We start from the raw sequence: 15443 nt of genomic DNA, 5'->3' as shown, positions 1-15443 counted from the left end.
GAACTAAGATGATCGCTTTAGCTGACATTTTCCCATGCTGAAGAGTTCATTTGAGTTCATGCCGGCAGGGAGCGCAGCTTTGGTGATGTCACCGAAGCTCCGCTCCCAGCATTTCATTCATTCCCCAGTAGTTTACAGCCGGGAGTGGTCCCATTAGCTGCTTTCACGGTTGTACACTGTATATACCCCAGATATGGATTACTGCATGGGACTTAACTGTACGGCGGACAGGTATGGGTATATTGTTGGTTTTTTATTTTGACAGGAGATTGAGGGCTTTGCTTGGAATGGCAGAAAAATAGAGATGGAAAAACTGTGTGTATTGTTTTATTTCATTAAAATACTTTTTTCTTACAGTGTGTGTGTGTTTTTATTAACCCTTTAACAACTGTAGGATTAGTAATGGAGAGGTGTCTTATTGACACCTCTCCATTACTAAGGCTACTTTCACACTAGCGTCATAATCGGCCCGTCGCAGTGCGTCGAGCCGACGTACCAACGCTAGCAGTGAATGCGCCGCACAACGGGGGCAGCGGATGCATTTTTCCAGCGCATCCGCTGCCCCATTGTGAGGTGCGGGGAGGTGGGCGCGGAGTTCCGGCCGCGCATGCGCGGTCAGAAATGGCGAACCGTCGGCAGCAAAAAACGTTACATGTAATGTTTTTTGCAGCCGACGGTCAGCCAAAACACGGCGCAACCGTCGCACGACGGTTGCGACGTGTGTCAATGCAACGCAATGCGTCGCTAATGTTAGTTTATGGGGAAAAAACGCATCCTGCAGACAACTTTGCAGGATGCGTTTTTTCCCCTAAACGACGCATTGCAACGTATTGAAAACGACGCTAGTGTGAAAGTAGCCTAAGCCGGCTTAATGTCACCTTACAATAGGAAGGTGACATTAATCCCTCATTACCCCATATGCCACTGCTACAGGGTAGTGGGAAGAACCGGGCAAAGCTCCAGAATTGCCACATCTAATAGATGCGCCTTTTCTGGGCAGCTGTGTGCTGCTATTTTTAGGCTGGGGTGCCCATATCCATGGCCCCTTACCAGCCTGAGAATAGCAGGCCGCACCTGTGAGTTTTTTTGCCGGGTTGGTTTTAAAATATAGGGGGGAACCTACATCAGTTTTTCTTTCATTCATTCTCCCCGACTCGCGCTGCTCATTGGCCGAGCAATGGAGAACGGATGACAGCCGGCTTCAGCACCACTTGCAGAGGAACAGCGCTTACTGTAGCGCTGCTTCCCGGCGGCCGTCCGTGTGGTACTAAAGAGGCACATGGCTGCAGCATGTGTGCCACATGGATGTGTCACACGGATATCACCGGTACCGTGTTCACCGGTACCGGAAATATCAGGACGTGTGAAACCGGCCTAATGAGACTGCTCATCATGGCCACCAGAACAACTGAGAGTAGCGTGAGAACCTGGCTGCAGTGACAACAGGTAATGTCACTAAGATTACGCAGTTCACAGCTGGCAGCTCACACAGAGGTTAACATAAGCACAGCCGGCTGTGACCTGCGGTAACCTTAGTGACGTCCCCATGGTACTGTGTGTTCCGGTGGCAGTGGTCAATGGTCATGTTACTGATGTCACCGCTCACAACAGCATCCGGATGTAGCAGACATGAGGATCATCATGGGACATCCATATTACGGATTTATGGCAGACCCTATGGATTTTTTTTTTGCTAATAAATGGGTAAAAGAGGGTAATTGTTGGGAAGTGATTTTTACAATTAAAGAACTTTTTCTCTGTGTGTTTATTTCAACTATAGGGTGTCTTATAAGATGCCTCTCCATTACAAACCCCTGAGCGTGATATCAGCAGATATTACTCAATAGACATCAACCCCAAAGCCATTATTCCAACTGCACCAGGGCATATTTTGCAACATTGCGTGATGATTTACTCTCTTTTAAGAGTTTGATAAATCCCCTCCTTTGTTTCAATTGACATCTCTCGTGTTGGAGCCATGATTCATGTCAGTCCACTTGGTGCAACAGCTCTCCAAGGTGTGATCACTCCTTTTTAGATGCAGATTTAATTTGATGCAGGTGTTATTTTTGGCTATGAAAATTTACAGGCTGATTCCATAATTTTTTCCTCAGAATTGAGTAACTCCATAATTTTTTCCTTATGCTTGGTTAAAAAAAGTAACCATTACTGACTACCACATTTTTTGTTCTTGATTTCTTTTAGTGTTTCTTAAAGCCAGAAAGTTGCCATTTGAAATGACTTTAGTTTTGTGCCATGTCTGTGATCTGCTTTGTTTCTACAAAATGAAACAACTGAATGAACATCCTCCAAGGCCGGTGATTCCATAATTTTTGCCAGGGGTTGTAGTATACATTATATACGGACCGGAACAATAGATTTCTATGTAAAGCCCAAGTGTGGGGAATTTGCTTGTCCCAACAGTTTTACAGGAAAGCAAACATGAGATCTTGGAATATACAGGTTATATTGTTTGCTCTTTGTATAAACCTGCCAAAAATTACCTGTTACAACGGGTATCATACACGTTGTGTTCCCTCCTCCTGCAGAGCTCGCAAGACATCCGGATCTGGCATAAATGGATGACAACTTCTCCCAGCTTTCTCACACCTCAGGTCGTGGACTGGTGGTAAGTAAACCCACACGTCTTTTGTAGGATTGGTGTAAGGCTCCATTCACACCTGCATTTTCAGTTCCTGATTCATGTGAAAAACTGATCCATTGAACAACGGATACAAAGTGAAGGATGAGGGCCCCGCTGACAATCATCGGGCCTGTCCGGTTTCCATTTTGCAGCATGCAGCACTTTTTGTTTTATTAAAAATAATTATTATAATAGACACAAACCAAAAATTAGGTGGACCCCAAAATACACTCAGCAACGACCACCACACACCATCGCTATATGGAGCGAGCTCAGGAGCTGAGCCTGATCCATGCAGCAATGGCGCTGGCCATGTTACACAGCCGACACCCAAGAGTAACTGATGCAACCAGAGAAAGTCCCAATCGCAACAATCTAACCCTCCTATCTCCTGCCCACTGTGCTTTTATTTTACTCAGCGTAAACTGACCTATGGTGCAGGATTCACATCAGCAACGTATCAATTTCTCTTGCGGTTACACCGAGTCTTATGTCCAGATTTTACCCATAGACCTGTATTAGATGCGGAAAATCCGCAGGTAAAAAAAAAAAATGTACATGTGCCTTTAGTGTGTTCCCATGGCGGAATCGCATCAAAAACACATGGGATCCGCAAGTGACCTGTATCCAAAAAGTTTTGTCACTGCCAGATACCAGGAAGCATCACAAACAAAGTGGCTTTATTTAAAGCATAACACACCAACAAGAGAAAGTAAAAAATGCATGTAAAAAGAAAAGGTTAGAATTCCATCAAGGAAACGGAACCTTGTCATGGCTGGTGAACACACAGGGATTGACCAATTTGGGCAGTAAGAACCTCAATTTTGCAAGTATATTCTATATGGTGATAAATATCGTTGCATATAATGTATATGCACAAACAAAGAAAAGAAAGAAGCAGCAATATGTGCGCGCTGAAATATTTGCAAGCATTGACTATATAAAAATGAATCGTCATTACCGCCATGTAGAATATACTTGGAAACTGAGGTTCGTACTGCACGGATTTACACAGGGGCCCACCAGGGGATTCCTCTATGAGCCAGTTCGAGCCTGGTTTCCATACAGTATACTGCACTCCCCTTAGTCCTCCATACAGTATACTGCACTCCCCATAGTTCTCCGTACAGTATACTGCACTCTCCATAGTTCTGCTTACAGTATACTGCACTCCCCATAGTTCTCCGTACAGTATACTGCACTCCCCATAGTTCTCCGTACAGTATACTGCACTCCCCATAGTTCTCCGTACAGTATACTGCACTCCCCATAGTTCTCCGTACAGTATACTGCACTCCCCATAGTTCTCCGTACAGTATACTGCACTCCCCATAGTTCTCCGTACAGTATACTGCACTCCCCATAGTTCTCCGTACAGTATACTGCACTCCCCATAGTTCTCCGTACAGTATACTGCACTCTCCATAGTTCTCCGTACAGTATACTGCACTCTCCATAGTTCTCCGTACAGTATACTGCACTCTCCATAGTTCTTCGTACAGTATACTTCACTCTCCATAATCCCAATACAGTATAATGCACTCCCCTTAGTCTTCCATACAGTATAATGCACTCCCCGTAGTCCTCCATACTGTATAATGCACTCCCCGTAGTCCTCCATACAGTATAATGCACTCCCCTTAGTCTTCCATACAGTATAATGCACTCCCCATAGTTCTCCATACAGTATACTGCACTCTCCATAGTTCTTCATACAGTATACTTCACTCTCCATACAGTATACTGCACTCTCCATAGTTCTTCATACAGTATACTTCACTCTCCATAATCCCAATACAGTATAATGCACTCCCCTTAGTCTTCCATACAGTATAATGCACTCTCCGTAGTCCTCCATACTGTATAATGCACTCCCCGTAGTCCTCCATACAGTATAATGCACTCCCCTTAGTCTTCCATACAGTATAATGCACTCCCCATAGTTCTCCATACAGTATACTGCACTCTCCATAGTTCTTCATACAGTATACTTCACTCTCCATACAGTATACTGCACTCTCCATAGTTCTTCATACAGTATACTTCACTCTCCATAATCCCAATACAGTATAATGCACTCCCCTTAGTCTTCCATATTGTTTAATGCACTCCCCGTAGTCCTCCATACAGTATAATGCACTCCCCGTAGTCCTCCATACAGTATAATGCACTCCCCTTAGTCTTCCATACAGTATAATGCACTCCCCATAGTTCTCCATACAGTATACTGCACTCTCCATAGTTCTTCATACAGTATACTTCACTCTCCATACAGTATACTGCACTCTCCATAGTTCTTCATACAGTATACTTCACTCTCCATAGTTCTCCGTACAGTATACTGCACTCTATATAGTTCTCCATACAGTATACTGCACTGTCCATAGTTCTTCATACAGTATACTTCACTCTCCATAGTTCTCTGTACAGTATACTGCATTCCCCATAGTCCCCATACAGTATAATGCACTCCCCTTAGTCTTCCATATAGTATGCTGCACTCTCCATAGTTCTCCGTACAGTATACTGCACTCTCCATAGTTCTGAGTACAGTATACTGCACTCCCCATGGTTCTCTGTACAGTATACTGCACTCCCCGTAGTCCCGCATACAGTATAATGCACTCCCCGTAGTCCTCCATACAGTATAATGCACTCCCTGTAGTCCTCCATACAGTATAATGCACTCCCCGTAGTCCTCCATACAGTATAATGCACTCCCCGTAGTCCTCCATACAGTATAATGCACTCCCCGTAGTCCTCCATAATACAGTATAATGCACTCCACGGTGTCCTCCATACAGTATAATGCACTCCCCATAGTCCTCCATACAGTATAATGCACTCCACGATGTCCTCCATACAGTATAATGCACTCCCCGTAGTTCTCCATACAATATACTGCACTCCACGTAGTCCTCCATAATACAGTATAATGCACTCCCCGTAGTTCTCTGTACAGTATACTGCACTCCCCTTAGTCCTCCATACAGTATACTGCACTCTCCATAGGTCTCCATACAGTATACTGAATTCCCCATAGTCCTTCATACAGTATACTGCATTCCCCATAGTCCTCCATACAGTATAATGCACTCCACGTTGTCCTCCATACGGTATAATGCACTCCCCGTAGTCCTCCATACAGTATAATGCACTCCCCGTAGTCCTCCATACAGTATAATGCACTCCCCGTAGTCCTCCATACAGTATAATGCACTCCCCGTAGTCCTCCATACAGTATAATGCACTCCACCTAGTCCTCCATAATACAGTATAATGCACTCCACGTTGTCCTCCATACAGTATAATGCACTCCCCGTAGTCCTCCATACAGTATAATGCACTCCCCGTAGTCCTCCATACAGTATAATGCACTCCCCGTAGTCCTCCACAGTATAATGCACTCCCCGTAGTCCTCCATACAGTATAATGCACTCCCCGTAGTCCTCCATAATACAGTATAATGCACTCCACGTTGTCCTCCATACAGTATAATGCACTCCCCATAGTCCTCCATACAGTATAATGCACTCCACGTTGTCCTCCATACAGTATAATGCACTCCCCGTAGTTCTCCATACAATATACTGCACTCCACGTAGTCCTCCATAATACAGTATAATGCACTCCCCGTAGTTCTCCGTACAGCATACTGCACTCCCCTTAGTCCTCCATAATACAGTATAATGCACTCCCCGTAGTTCTCCGTACAGTATACTGCACTCTCCATAGGTCTCCATACAGTATACTGCATTCCCCATAGTCCTCCATACAGTATAATTCACTCCCCGTAGTCCTCCATACAGTATAATGCACTCCCCGTAGTCCTCCATACAGTATAATGCACTCCCCGTAGTCCTCCATACAGTATAATGCACTCCCCGTAGTCCTCCATACAGTATAATGCACTCCCCGTAGTCCTTCATACAGTATAATGCACTCCACCTAGTCCTCCATAATACAGTATAATGCACTCCACATTGTCCTCCATACAGTATAATGCACTCCCCGTAGTCCTCCATACAGTATAATGAGCCTCCTGGGCTCACGGGTCCCAAAGCAGCCGCGTGGCTTACCGCCATTGGCAGTGTAACACTTGGTATCCCCTATAGTTAGTGACTTAAATATTTTTTTTTTATCAATGATTATTCATTAATTTTACAGCTAAACATAGACTTGTTATAACTAAGACAGTCATGAAATGTGCAGCTTTCGTGTCATTGTTGCATTACAAAATGTACGAAGAATGACTAATATTTTGACTTTGTAGATTTCTGACAACTGGACGGGATACAACTTAGATGTGTTCAGCCTCCCCAACCATTACCTCGAGGATCTGGAATGTGTCTTCATACCACACGGAGTCATAGTTGACAGGTATTCCCAGCACTGGGTGTCATACTGGCAAGCAAGTAACCAACAAAAAAAACAACCTGGTATTATCCCTCAACCATCCAGAAAAAATGTCTGATAAACATCTCCTCTCCTTTATTGTTCCCTATAATAGTTTTTTATGTATAGTTTTTCCATTCCCAGTGACAATAGATACATTGGAGCAGATTTCTCTTTGTGTTTACAAATAACATTAAATCTGACGTTTCCATCCCAATCTTTGAAGCCCCTGTAAGTGATGAGATTAATATTAATTAATTATCCATTAGACTTGCTCATTAATTCATAAGAATGAAGTGCACCATAAATATTAGTCACAAAGTATATACCGCTGAGGCCATACCCATGGAGATCGCATGGAAGCATCACACATGCTCATCATTTCATGCTCTATCAGAAACTGTCAGCAAGCAGGTTAGCTTTAAGAAAAAATCTGCCATTGTAAAAACAAAATAAACCTCCAAATAAGCTTGATGGTAAAGGTTCAAAGACTGGGGCTTCAGTACTGAGAAATTCAGATGATCCCATTGATTACATGTCCCATATGATTTGTTTCAAGTGCTGTGATAACACGGAGACCTTGTGTGGACTTATATTCCAGTGGGCTCAACAGGATTTTCAAGGATTACAAAAACATGTCTGCTTCCATTCAGAAGCTACGCCATCACTGACTATAGATCGTGACTTGTTTTGCGACTCAGCCCCATTGAAGTGAATGGAACCGAGATGCAATACCACAGGCAACCTGTAGTCAATGGCGGCACTGTTTCTGAAAGAATGCAGACTTTTTTTCATCCTGGACAACCTCTCTAAGAATTGTCAGCCATGTGCGTGCATTAAAAAAATATAAAAAAATATCTATGATTGTAGTTATTTGGGTTCACACAAGGTCATCAAAACAAGTCTACACCTAACAAAAATCAAAACAGGAAATATCCTCATCAGGATCCGTCAGTGTAGGGCAGCCTCAGATTCTAAGTGTGTAACTTCACGCCTCAATAATTTATCTTGGGGGGGGAAAAAAACATTTTAAAACTAACTGTGCTTTACACAACCTCCCCGGGTCCAGTGCTGTCTCTCCACAGCTGCTCTCATTGTCTGGTGTTATCTGCAGATTCCTCAGTGCTGGAGCCAATAACTGAGCTCAGCTGCTCTGCCCAAGTTGACAACAACGGCCATTGGGGGCAGTGTCTGACACTCAGCGCTTGACCTGGGGAAGGTGAGTAAGCGCAGTTTGTGTGTTTTAAACAAACTGCAGCCAGGAAAAAGGAGTTTTCCAAAACGTTTTTGGCTTATACTCCAGGTCTTTGGATTCCTCCTAATCTGCACAATGTAGAGGCCATGATGATGCTCCTGGATGTGTCCACTTTATTCGATACCCATGCATAGCAGATTTTCCATACGGGCGTCTTTGCCTGGTATTGAGACTTTATCTGATTCACTTCCATTGAAGTAAAAGGGATGAGCTACAGAAGACCTTTATGTGCATGTGTTAATAATGAAGGCCCCTTCATAGTGCTAGGTAGTTGGGTTCCTAGATGTCCGACCCAACCAATCGAGCATTGATGGCTTTTCCTCTAAGGTTTGGAGAACTTCCTTACGTCCGTTATAGTATACTAGATGGAGGCCCGAGGCTGTCGGGAGGGCGGTAACGTCAGGATGGGGGCAGGCATGCGATGCTGTTGTTGCCTAATGCATCCTGTGATAATCTAATGACTTTTGCATCAGGGGACTCATGTGCTTGACGCCTACGCTTATATGCATTGTTTTTGCCCCAGCGATGCTGTTGCTCTTCAAGAGTCTCATTTGCCCTTTGTTGTCTTCGACGTTGTGCCTTTGCTTCTTTCCTTTCATTGTCATTGGCGTACTTTTTTATGAGGAGTCAAGTTGGCGTTGATATTTGCTTTTTAAAGGGGTTTTCCCACGAACAAAAGTTCATTTTAAAAATTGTCTGTCTGACCGTGTACTGAACATACCACAGCTCCTGGGCAGGGGAGGAAGCAAAAGACAATACTGATATTACAGCAGGAGATTGCAGAGGATACATTTTGTGAGGTAAAATATTTTTTAAAACCAGTCAGTGAAATATTTTACCTCACAAAATGAATCCACTGTGATCCCCTGCTCTAATGTCAGTATTATCGTTTTGCTTCCTCCCCTGCCCAGGAGATGTTGTATGCTCAGACACAGTACATTTTTTAAATAAACTTTTGTTCATGGGAAAACCCCTTTAATGTGACCGGCTTCCTCTGCCTGCAGACACGTCGCGCATCTGCCGCTGGGATCAGCCGAATGATTCACTGCACTGCGCATAATTTGCGCAGGCACAGTAAATCAGACCGCCGCCATCTTTGTGCAGACAGATAGCGGCGGTCACGTTAAAACTGCTCATGCGCTCCTCCTGCACAAAGATGGCGGCAGTCAGTGAATCATTTGCCTGACACCGGCGGCGGCGTGTTCGCGACTGTGTTCCGCTGGTGGTACTGCGCAATAGGTTGGTACCAGCAGCAGTTTCCATATTGAGACACCCATCACTTGGGTGTCCCAATAAGGCAGTCGGTGAACTTCCTCCGCTTGGAATTCTGGGATATGGTTACATCTGGACAGAACAGGAAATGAAAACATTACAAGGCAATTATATAAATAGATAGAAAAGAAAAAAAACTATAACAAGCGTCTCTCGTTTTGGAGAACCCAGTGTGTCCTTGTATTACATGACCAGGCCGCTATTTTTACAATACGGTGCATATCCCGAAGAAGAATCCACTCAAATCCCCAAATTAATGCAAGTTAAAAGTATCTAAATTAAGAAAAACTTTGAAAAAAAGTGGCTCAAAGAGTCATCTGCTTCTTCATATTGCAGCACCAACAAAGGACCCACCATTGTCATTGGTTATTTTGACCACAACTGAGTCCTGGTGGAAGAAGGACTCTTCATATTGCCCAACGAAGCAACGTCTGTCCTATTGAGCATGACACCCAAATCAGCCACCAAGAGTGAAGGTCACATTCAGTGGCATAACTTGAAACTCATGGGCCCCGATGCAAAAGCTCCAACAAGGCACCCCAATATTTTAAAGCTTTAATAGCAATAATCTTTTTCTATAGGCCAAAGGGACTTTTAGGGCCCCCTAGGCTCCAGGGCCCGGGTGCGATTGCAACCCCTGCACCTGTTGTAGTTACACCCCTGGTCACATTTTAGGCTGTATAGACCGTTACTGGGCATTACCATACCATTAGCATTACCTCTCCTCAGTGGTGTAACTTGAAGGTCATGGGCCCCGATTACAGCAAGTCTTTAACAGTATTGGTCTTTTTATATAGGACTTTTTGGACCACTTAGGCTCAAGGCCTGGGTGCGATTTGAACCCTTATGCCTATTGTAGATACCTCCATGCCTCTCCTTATGCAATAACTTTGGGAATACGTTGTGCGTCGTATGCTGAAATTCCATGGCAGCCGCACATTGTGTCTTAACGTTGTCCACATTGCATCATTTTCCCACACTGCATTGTCCGTCGGATCTTTATATATCGGACTCACCCTTTTTTTTCTCTCCGTAGTTTCTATTAACAATAGTCTGGATCTTGAAAGAGAGAGGACGCTCTGATGTTCGCTGAAGAGCAGCTTTCATCTCTTACCTTTTGATGAGGACAATAACCTGACGTCCTGTAACCTCTATTATATTTTCCGTAATATCCTTAATGCCGCCGGCGTTAGATAATGACTCTCTTCCTCCTCCTCCGCTCTACTATGACGGCACATTGGACTCTGACACATTTTCCTTGTTTTGTTTTACAGGATAGAAAGATTGGCCAATGATATCATGAAAGACATCGGGGACAATCAGATCACCGTCCTGTGTGTGCTCAAAGGGGGCTACAAATTTTGCGCTGATCTTGTAGAACAAATCAAAAACCTGAGCCGCAATTCGGAAAGGTTCATCTCTATGAGAGTAGACTTTATCAGGCTGAGGAGTTACTGTGTAAGTCAATTATTATGTTATAGTCTTTTTCGAAACGGCATAAAGTAAAGAGGTTTTGGTTCAAGACAAAAAATAAATAATTTCAGCATGAAGTAATATTTCTATATATTTTGTGTAATCAGGTTAGTTTCACAAGGTCAACCCCTGTCCACAGGCATCACGGTAGAAGACCTCATACATGGGGAGGAAGGGATGGTGTAGGGGTCAGGGCAACCTGCAAAAATGGAAGTCTCCTCTTTAGGATGTTTGAGATCCTGCTTTCTTGTGTTACATGAAATGTACGGCTGGACTTGGCACTGGGGTTATAGAAGCTGGATCCATGACCATCTGTTGATTCCCAAATTTGCTGCATGAGTTGTAATTTTAGTAACAAGGATGGTATTAGATACTATCATGGAAGATCAATAAAAGCCTTTTGGAAATGTTTGCCTGATATTCCAGTAGAGCTTCTGATTTTTCTCATGGATGGGTATAACTATCCATGGTGGTGGCTTTTTGTCACTTAGCTCCTCTGAGGGTTCTCCTTTGTGTAGAAGACCTAAGTCTATGGCAGTGGTCCCCAACATTTATTATCTCGAGAGCCACTCAGCACTGAGAGGTTTGTGAGCCACATTCAGTGCCCCCGTTTAGTCACATCAAGCTCCTTCCCCCACACTAGTGACACCCAGATCCCCCTATATAACAGCCAAAGCTTCCGCATGGCTCCCCCATAATAATAATAATAATAATAATAATTTTATTTATATAGCGCCAACATATTCCGCAGCGCTTTACAAATTATAGAGGGGACTTGTACAGACAATAGACATTACAGCATAACAGAAATACAGTTCAAAACAGATACCAGGAGGAGTGAGGGCCCTGCTCGCAAGCTTACAAACTATGGGGAAAAGGGGAGACACGAGAGGTGGATGGTAACAATTGCTTTAGTTATTCGGACCAGCTATAGTGTAAGGCTCAGGTGTTCATGTAAAGCTGCATGAACCAGTTACCTGCCTAAGTATGTAGCAGTACAGACACAGAGGGCTAATACTGCATAAAGTGTATGAGAACATGATGCGAGGAACTTTTTTTTTTTTTTTTTTTTTTATTCTAAATAGGCCACACAGGGATCGTTAGGTTAATGCATTGAGGCGGTAGGCCAGGCTGAACAAATGAGTTTTTAGGGCACGCTTAAAACTGTGGGGATTGGGGATTAATCGTATTAACCTAGGTAGTGCATTCCAAAGAATCGGCGCAGCACGTGTAAAGTCTTGGAGACGGGAGTGGGAGGTTCTGATTATTGAGGATGCTAACCTGAGGTCATTAGCGGAGCGGAGGGCACGGGTAGGGTGGTAGACTGATACCAGGGAGGAGATGTAGGGTGGTGCTGAGCCATGGAGTGCTTTGTGGATGAGGGTAGTAGTTTTGTACTGGATTCTGGAGTGGATGGGTAGCCAGTGTAATGACTGGCACAGGGTAGAGGCATCGGTGTAACGGTTGGTGAGGAATATGATCCTGGCTGCAGCATTCAGGACAGATTGGAGCGGGGAGAGTTTTGCAAGAGGGAGACCGATTAGTAGAGAGTTACAATAGTCCAGACGAGAATGAATAAGTGAAACAGTCAGAGTTTTTGCAGAGTCGAAATTAAGAAAAGGGCGAATTCTAGAAATGTTTTTGAGATGCAGGTAAGAAGAGCGAGCCAGTGATCGGATGTAGGGGGTGAATGAAAGGTCAGAATCAAGGATGACCCCAAGGCAGCGGGCATGTTGCTTTGGAGTAATGGTGGAACCGCACACGGAGATGGCAATGTCAGGCAAAGGTAGGTTAGTAGAGGGAGAGAACACGAGGAGTTCAGTTTTTGACAGGTTTAGTTTCAGATAGAGGGAGGACATGATGTTAGAGACAGCGGTAAGACAATCACTGGTGTTTTCTAAAAAGGTCGGTGTGATATCGGGAGCAGAAGTGTATAATTGGGTGTCGTCAGCATAGAGATGGTACTGGAAACCAAATCTACTGATTGTTTGTCCAATAGGGGCAGTATACAACGAGAAGAGTAGGGGGCCTAGGACTGATCCTTGAGGAACCCCAACAGTAAGGGGAAGGTGAGAGGAGGAGGAACCAGCAAAACATACAGTGAAGGATCGGTCAGAGAGATAGGAGGAGAACCAGGAGAGAACGGTGTCCTTGAGGCCGATGGAGCGGAGCATAGTGAGGAGGAGCTGATGATCCACAGTGTCGAATGCTGCAGAGAGATCCAAGAGAATTAGCATGGAGTAGTGACCATTAGATTTAGCTGTTAGTAGGTCATTAGAGACTTTAATGAGGGCAGTTTCAGTAGAGTGTAAAGAGCGGAAGCCAGATTGAAGAGGGTCGAGAAGAGAGTTATCTGAGAGATAGCGGGTAAGACGGGAGTGGACCAGGCGTTCGAGGAGTTTAGAGATGAAGGGAAGATTAGAGACAGGTCTATAATTAGCGGCACAGTTTTGATCGAGGGATGGTTTTTTAAGTAATGGATGTATGATGGCATGCTTAAATGAGGAGGGAAAAATACCGGAAGTGAGGGAAAGGTTGAATATTTTTGTTAGGTGAGAGGTGATAGCCGGGGAAAGGGACTGGAGGAGATGTGACGGAATGGGGTCACTGGTGCAAGTGGTCGGGCGAGAAGATGCAAGGAGCCTGCTTACTTCTTCTTCTGTAACTGCTTCAAAGTCAGAGAGTGAACTAGATGCAGTGGGGGAGGGAGGACAGTGCATGGTATGAAGAGATTGGGAGATGATTTCCTGTCGAATGTGGTCAATTTTTTCTTTGAAGTAATTGGCCAGATCGTCAGCACGGAGATCCGTGGTTGGGGCCTGCTCTCTTGGGTTGAGTAGGGACTGGAACGTGTCAAAGAGACGTTTAGGGTTATTGGACAGGGAGGTGATGAGGGTGTTGAAGTAGGTTTGTTTGGAGAGGTGAAGGGCAGAATTGTATGTCTTTAGCATGAACTTATAATGGATGAAATCTTCGGGTAGATTAGATTTTCTCCACAGACGTTCTGCGCACCTGGAGCACCGCTGCAGGAAACGTGTTTGCAGCGTGTGCCACGGTTGTTGCCGTCTGTGCCGAGTTGTTTTATGTATAGGAGGAGCAGCTTCATCCAGAGCACTTTGCAGGGTTTCATTGTAATGCTTCAATGCAGAATCAGGACATGAGATGGAGGAAATAGGGGCCAATGAGGACTGCAAGTTCATCATAAGTTTCTGGGTGTTAATGGCCTGTATGTTTCTATAGGTGTGGAAAGTGGGGGTGACCTGAGCGGGATGGCAGTTCTTGATAGAGAATGAAAGAAGGTTGTGGTCAGAGAGCGGGAGAGGGGAGTTTGTGAAGTCATCCACTGAGCAAAGTCGGGAGAAGACCAAGTCAAGGGAGTTTCCATCTTCATGTGTTGGAGAGTTAGTATGCTGCGAGAGGCCAAAAGAGGAGGATAGAGATAAAAGGTGAGAAGCAGATGGGGAGAGGGGAGAGGCAATGGGGATGTTGAAATCACCCATGATAAGGGTGGGGGTGTCACAGGAGAGAAAGTGTGGAAGCCAGGTGGCAAAGTGATCCAGGAACTGATGAGAGGGGCCGGGAGGACGATACACCACCGCCACTCGCATGGAGAAGGCAACGTACTTACATCCAGGGGTTCACACTTTCTCCATTTGGTATTTTTGCATCAACCACTCCCACTGTATTATTGCATCCATCTTCAAGCAACCCTCTGACCGACAGTGTCCTCCTTTCTCCACCTTACCATAATTCATTTACATCTTCATACAGTAGACCAATATAAGAGCGTTCTGATCTGCTCTATGTGCATCGCTTCTCGCAAAAGTCACCACCTAGAGACAAGTTCTTTTATAGCATTGTTAGACCTGGTGCTAATGCACCAACTTGTGGCTCCTGAGCTACAGGTTGCGGACCCTCTGTTCTAGGGGATGTCCGGTTTATAAAAGTGCACGTTCATGAATTAATAATGGGGGTCCTAAGTTCTGGATTCTTATTTCTCTTGCCCAAAATGGAGAGCTGGACATGCCAGAAGTGTCCGAGTCCGATATCTTGTGAATGAGAATCCGCGGAGCGCCGTCAGGATTTAAGAGATGCGCCTTTCTTGCGATTCATTTGTACAGTAGAGTTGAAAATTGCTGGCCATATGGGTAGCACCTTTCCAATTCTGCCAGTTTGCAACATGGCCCCGTTCTCCACAAAGAGGTAGGTCGGGGAGATGGGATTCACAGCTAACAGACATGACATATTCCATTAATATGCTATAAATGTCTCAGAGGGGATGTCACCTTTTGGTTCCCCTGTGATCGGGCTGCAGGGAAAGGAAACACTTTTTAACAGATTCCCAGCGGATTCTAATAATTGATCACTGGGAGACCAAATATTATTATTATTATTATTAATAGC

The 15443-nt window shown here is 44.5% G+C and overlaps 1 protein-coding gene across 2 annotated transcripts in view; it reads left to right on the top strand.

The window, feature by feature from the left end:
- The window catches only part of PRTFDC1 (phosphoribosyl transferase domain containing 1), a 40574-nt gene that overhangs the window by 6497 nt on the left and 18634 nt on the right, over positions 1-15443 (top strand). For both annotated transcript variants that reach the window (XM_069729585.1, XM_069729586.1), the window contains exons 2-4: positions 2550-2629; positions 6918-7024; positions 10841-11024. In XM_069729585.1, coding sequence (XP_069585686.1) covers positions 2579-2629; positions 6918-7024; positions 10841-11024 — 342 coding nt within the window. In that variant the 5' untranslated portion in view covers positions 2550-2578. The remainder of the gene's footprint in view (positions 1-2549; positions 2630-6917; positions 7025-10840; positions 11025-15443) is intronic.

Source organism: Ranitomeya imitator, chromosome 6 (assembly GCF_032444005.1).
Source record: "Ranitomeya imitator isolate aRanImi1 chromosome 6, aRanImi1.pri, whole genome shotgun sequence".
NCBI classification, from domain to species: Eukaryota; Metazoa; Chordata; class Amphibia; order Anura; family Dendrobatidae; genus Ranitomeya; species Ranitomeya imitator.
Note: the sequence above shows the minus strand (reverse complement) of the source record. Positions and strands in the feature narration are given on the sequence as shown.